Source organism: Lagenorhynchus albirostris, chromosome 8 (genome assembly GCF_949774975.1).
Source record: "Lagenorhynchus albirostris chromosome 8, mLagAlb1.1, whole genome shotgun sequence".
Classification (NCBI taxonomy): domain Eukaryota; kingdom Metazoa; phylum Chordata; class Mammalia; order Artiodactyla; family Delphinidae; genus Lagenorhynchus; species Lagenorhynchus albirostris.
In genome coordinates, this window is record NC_083102.1 from 19,516,806 (window position 1) to 19,522,805 (window position 6,000).

At 38.4% G+C, this 6,000-nt stretch overlaps 1 protein-coding gene across 3 annotated transcripts in view; it reads right to left on the reverse strand.

The window, feature by feature from the left end:
• EXOC4 (exocyst complex component 4) overlaps positions 1–5,288 on the reverse strand; it is an 815,814-nt gene extending 810,526 nt beyond the window's left edge. For all 3 annotated transcript variants that reach the window (XR_009541913.1, XM_060156642.1, XM_060156644.1), the window contains exon 1: positions 5,178–5,288. Coding sequence is in view for 2 of the 3 variants with exons in the window: in XM_060156642.1 (XP_060012625.1) it covers positions 5,178–5,263 (86 nt within the window). In the remaining variant the exon portion in view is untranslated. The remainder of the gene's footprint in view (positions 1–5,177) is intronic.
• Between the last annotated feature and the right edge of the window lie 712 nt (positions 5,289–6,000).

Genomic DNA, 6,000 nt, shown 5'->3' on the forward strand with positions numbered 1-6,000 from the left:
ATCTAAAATTAGGCTCACCTAATATCAATGATGGTAACTTATGGAGGATAAAGTTTGGAAAAATATTTTTTACTTACATCTTCACATTTTTCTGCATTTCCATTGTTTGAATACTTTATAATGAGTATGTACTATTTTTATAATAATGCAATGATTTTTAAAAGCTGAAAGCAAAGTTATTAACGATGGTTAATTCTGGGTGAATATGAGTAACTTATATTTCCTTCTCTGTAATTTTCTACCACTTTAAAAATATTCGAAGATATTTATATTCTTTTGTTATGCTAAAAAAAGTGTTAACTTTGTTATAATTACAACCGTTAAGTCCTGTAGGTACCTGGGCAGGATCCACACAAAAACCTTAAAAACAAAAACAGTATTTTGGGAAACAGGATTTTTGGACAATGTTTCTCTTTGATGACTTTTTTTTAACAAGTCTATGTGATACGATTTTTATAAAGGAAAATGGGAAAAGTTGCAATGACAAGTGTGCATAGAAAGAGAACAAAAAGCATAGAATGTTGGTGAAGATCTCACATATATCCAACAATGGAGAAAAGATAATCTTTTCAACAAATGGTGTGAGAACAACTGGACAGTCACCAAAATAAAAATCAATCTAGACAGAGATCTTACAGCCTTCACAAAAATTAATTCAAAATGAGTATGAGACCTAAATATCAAACACCTAGAAGTTAGCATAGGAGAAAACTGAGATGACCTTGGGTACAGCAATGACTTTTTAGCTACACACCATCCGTGAAAGAAACAAGTGATAAGCTGGATTTTACTAAGATTAAAAACTTCTGCTCTGGACAAGACGAATTCTCTGCCTAGAGAATAAGAAGAAAAGCCACAGACCAGGAAAAAATATTTTCAAATCACATATATCCACATACATGCAACAACACTGTCTAAATGACAGTGGGGTAAACACTTCCCTCTTAATCATGCAGTAGAGGAGAGTTAACAGAGACAATCATCAAAAATACTCGGTTTCTGGCAAGAGCACGGGAAAACAGGTACTCTAATACACCACTTGTGGGGATGTCAATTACCGTCTTTCTGGAGGACATTTTGGCTCTGTCAAAACACAAAATGCACATATACTCTAAATCAGCTATTCTCTTGCCACTGCCATGGACTTACACCATGGATATACTGCCCAATGTACAAGAATGCTCATTGCAACATATTTTTAACAGAACAAAAAATAAAACCAAAAGTATGTGTTAAAAAGTGGGGGGGTATGGGCCACCAATTAAATAGACTATGGTGTATCCATGTGACAGAATACTACCTAGACACTAAAAACAATGAATAAGATCAACGTGTGCTGCTAGGAAAGATCTCCAAGATAAAGAAAAACAAATGAACAAAGGTGCAAAAGTGCACATAGTATGATCCCATTTGTTTAAAGCACATAGAATATATAATTTTTATGAATATTCCTTAAGTGCATATAAACTCATAAACAATATTAGATATTAATACATTAAAGAATATATATTATTTTGTTTAAAGATTATACATTCACACATACTTAAATACAGTCTTATATTTCCCTCAGGACACTTAAAAGGGGTATGTTTCAGGAGGGAGACGAACAGGGGGGAAAGTCTACTTTTTATTTTGTACCTCTTGAAATATCTGAATTTTCTAAATATGTAACTAATTTTTAAAAATTATGCATATAATTTTAGAAAATCACATATATAATTTTTTAATGGCAACGAGGGTTATCTAGGCAAAGAGACCATGGTCCCTTCGGTTTGCTTGTTTATAGTCTTTTTATCTTTAATAAATGTTTTACATTTTATGTCTGTTCATATTTTACATGTTTCTTATACACACATAAGCATAGATATATTTAAATCTAGCTTCTTTAGCTGAGTCTCAAATTATCAAAGAATTACCATCTTAAGTCAGCTATACAAGGTTTCTTAGTTACAAAGAGAACATTCTGTCAACTGGCATCAAACATTCTAGTCAACATAGCAAGGATATTTCTGACGGAAAATTATATCCTGGTTGCTATCTGGCAAACTTACTCAAATCAACTTTCTAACCAGAGAAGCTGAGGCTCCTGGAAAGGAGGAAATGAACATTTGGGTGCCTTCTCTGTGCCAAACTGTGAGGCACTTTTACATACTCTTATTTAATTTTTTGAAAACCCAGAGCACATTGTATGATTATCCCGTTTTACAAATGACAAACTAAGACACAGGGGTTTTTAAGTAATGAGTCCAAGGTCACTTTACATGGATAATACAGTAAGGCTCTACTACCTATACCGAACCTCCCACTGAAGACTCTGACAACATTTATCTATAAGAAATGGCCTGGAAAAAACCTGATCGTTATCACCCCAAATTAAAACTATATACCTCAAAGCCTTTAAGAAATTTCAATGCTAAAAATTACACGAGGTTAGAAACTTAGACACGGGTTCCCAAGGTATCAATTCTGTGCGTTTAGCCAGAAAAATGGGAATTCTTTTGCCCCTTACATCCATATATGCTTCCAGATGCCCCAGGGCTTCCAGAAAGTTTATACGTGTTTAGTTTCCAGATATACCAACAGTAATTTTCAAACAGTACTGCATCACTAGAGTCAAGACTCCCCAGGGTACAAAGAGAGCTGGAAATCCTAAAAACCATCATGAGACAGGCTCAGATGGAGAGGAGTTAGTGCTCCTCTCCATCAACACTAATCCCCTCACGACTCCGAGGACTCCGAGGACTCTGAGGACTCTGCTCTGAACAGTGACCACACTCCCTTCCTGCCACAGTCTGTGGCGTGGACCTCAAAGCTGTTTGTTCAAAGTTCTGATCAAAACGTGGACTCCTTCATCAAAGTTTACTTTGAATTAAATACAGGGCTGACCAAAATACTCTGAGGAGGAAGGAGATTTAACAGGTGTCTACCATAAAGGATTTACCAAGTTTTTGAAACGCCAACTTCTGTGAAGACATAAAAGTTGATGACCATGTGAGCCTTTAACTGCCTTCCAACCTCCTTGACATCTGTGAGCGGAGTCTGTCCACAAAAGCTCCGCTCCGAGGTTTCAATGAGGTCTCCTCAAGTCACAGCCCAAGTCTGTCTTCCAAATTAAACCAGCTATTAAAGGCCAACTCATAAAGAGAAGAGAGTCACATGTAATTGGGAAGTAAATCACCTAACAGTAAGTGGTAGACACATTTCCCAATTAAAAACCTGACAAGACCTCACAAAAATAAAATAACATCTCCAAAATGCCATCTTGCTTGTTTCCTGTTTAGAAGGGCTGCCTGCCCAACTTCACACCAAACAAAAGGTTGGGGTGGGGGGTGAATCAACAGAAAAGTAGGAAAATGCTGTGTGGGTACCTTGTGTGTCCAAATAGTACATCGGCAGGTAATTAGGACTCTGTCCACCCAATTAGTTCCATTTTAAAGGGCCAGGGGCAAAACTTAAAACCAAAAGCTGTGGTTAACAGCAGCCTCCAAAAGACGCAGTCCCAAACACCATGCATCCCCTCATCAAAGCACGGCATCACAACAGAACCTCTTCTGCAAAACCCCATAGTCCACCCTTTGAAACAGCTGACCCTCCTGAAATATTTTTATTCAGTATTTTATAAATGGTTAAGAATTTCATTTATGAGTCTCAAGGCACTTAAATAACCCATCCACCAAATGTAACACTCCCATTACAATTACACTATACTTCTTTAAATCATTTTGACTTTTAAATGCTTTAAAGTGGACTATCCCTCTAACAAATTAATCATTTAACTATTTGGTACCATGGCTGCAAATAGTGATGAGATTTGGTTATTCCCCATATATACTCCTACCCTGTCCTCAGGTCAAACCCTTATCCACCTATTGTCTTTTTTCCATTTAAAAGATGCTTGTAACAATAAATACTGTTTATTGCTAATAGGATGAATATGAAAATATAGTGTTATGCTAATACATAATGTAGTATAGAAATGACACCTGTTACGTATCAGGACGGAATTGAAGGAGAATTTTTAACATTCACTATCCAAATAGGAAAAACAACTGCTCGTTGATACAAAAAGATAAAGCTAAACTATTCAAACTTTTCAAAGGACAGTGGACTCTATCACTAGCAAGTAATTTATTTTGTGACAAAATGACAGGTCCAAGGAAACACGGAAGAGAACTGGCACGTACCAGATACATCTTCAGGGATGCTCAGATTTTATAAACATGAGCCTAAAATGGTTTTCCTTTTTGAGGCTTGTTGCCAAAGCAACCAGGAAAGCTACAGTCTTTGAGAGAGAATTTGAAGTAGAGGTTAAGGATAAGAGGAGGTAATCATGAATACAATGTTGCAAGACGGGTAACGCAAAGAATACAAACTGAACAGACAGATAAAGCAGCAACTTCAGAGTCAGAACAATTTACTAACAAGAGATATGCATCCTCCGTTCTTTTTATTTTCATTTTATTGAAATGGGTTTGAAAGGGTTCTCCACCCTTATAATTTATTTCACTTAAAGAAAAAAGAGCCTCTAAAAGGTCGACCACTCCTACTCCCACCATATATAGTCTGGGAAAATGATATGCATAGAGGATAACGTGAAATTTGTTTTGTTTTGTTTTTTAAAGACTAGATCGGGATAGGAAGGCAGAACAGAAATCAAACACGGATGTGTGCTTTCAAACCCACAGCCCTTCTACCAGCTCACTACAAGCTCTCGTATTTGAGGCTGTGGCCATTCACAGGTGGTTGGAGGTGTCCAACGTGTGAGAACACAGTCTGCAACTCGTGACAGGAGTCTCCGGACTTCAGGGCCTGACACCCAGAAGCCCAGGGAACAAGATGCCTTCCACAATGAGCGGTGCTGAAAGCAATCAATCAGTAAATGTATGAATAAGTGAACACACCTGGCTTTCTCTACCAAGTCCCAAACAGTGTGCTTTTAGGGCCCCGGGACCCTAATGCGAAGCTCTGGCCCTAAATTAGGAAAACACTGCGAGGCCGGGCTCCTCCCTCTAGCCCAACCCCAGAGAAAAAGGCAGAACTGTGGGGGCCCTTGGGAGGGGCTGAGGGGAGGCAAGGAGGGAAGGGAGGGGTCAGCAGGGTAGAACCCAGCTAACCCTTCTCCCTTCCAAAGCGGAGGTCGAACCGCTGCCCCCGTCCCCTGACCCTGCCTCCCTCACCTGATCACAGAGATGAGCAGCCCCGAGGGGTCTTTGCTTTTGCTGACTGTGCTTCTGTATTTCCCACCAGCTCCTTCTGCCGCCATCTTGGTACAAGGTGGAGAGCGGCTGAGCCAGAAGGAATAGAGGGTAAACTCTGTAATTGACCTCTGGAGAGTGCACCAATGGGAGAAGAGAAGTCCAGAGTCACGGAACTGGATAATCCAATCGGTAAAGGAAGGAGGCGGGACTGAAGCAGCAAGTTTCGAGGGCCGACGCGCGCTCTAAGCATTCTGGGTACTGTAGTTTTCTTCCACGTTTCCTGGGCGCGCAGAAAAACTGATCTAGTTGCGACTTGATGAAATCTCCTAATGTCTTCATTTGTATTTATTCTGATCGTGGGTTTTTTCCCAGTTTCCTTGTTTTTAGAATTTTATTACTTTTTAAATCAAATTTATCTGACATTGCCAAAGTGCGTATGTGGGGTGTGTATTTAAGTAGGGTCGGTGCTTGATGTCTATATACAAAGTTTTTACTTTAAACACAGGTGGTTAAGAAAAATCCAATAAAATGCGAAAATGAATAGACACAGAAATGCTTTTCTTTCGTATTCTCTAAAACTAAATGTTTATACATTCGTTTAATGCGTGAGTTCGATTATTTTGACATTTCCAGGTAATCCTAAAAAACATGCAAGCAGGAACACACAAATGGATATTGATAAAGAAAAAACAGAAAAAACAAAAAGCAACACTGATCAGATTGCAGATTCCTTTTCTTCCCAAGCTAAATAAAATATAGTTGGTAATGATGCACAGTTGTGCTTTATTAATATTTTTACTGT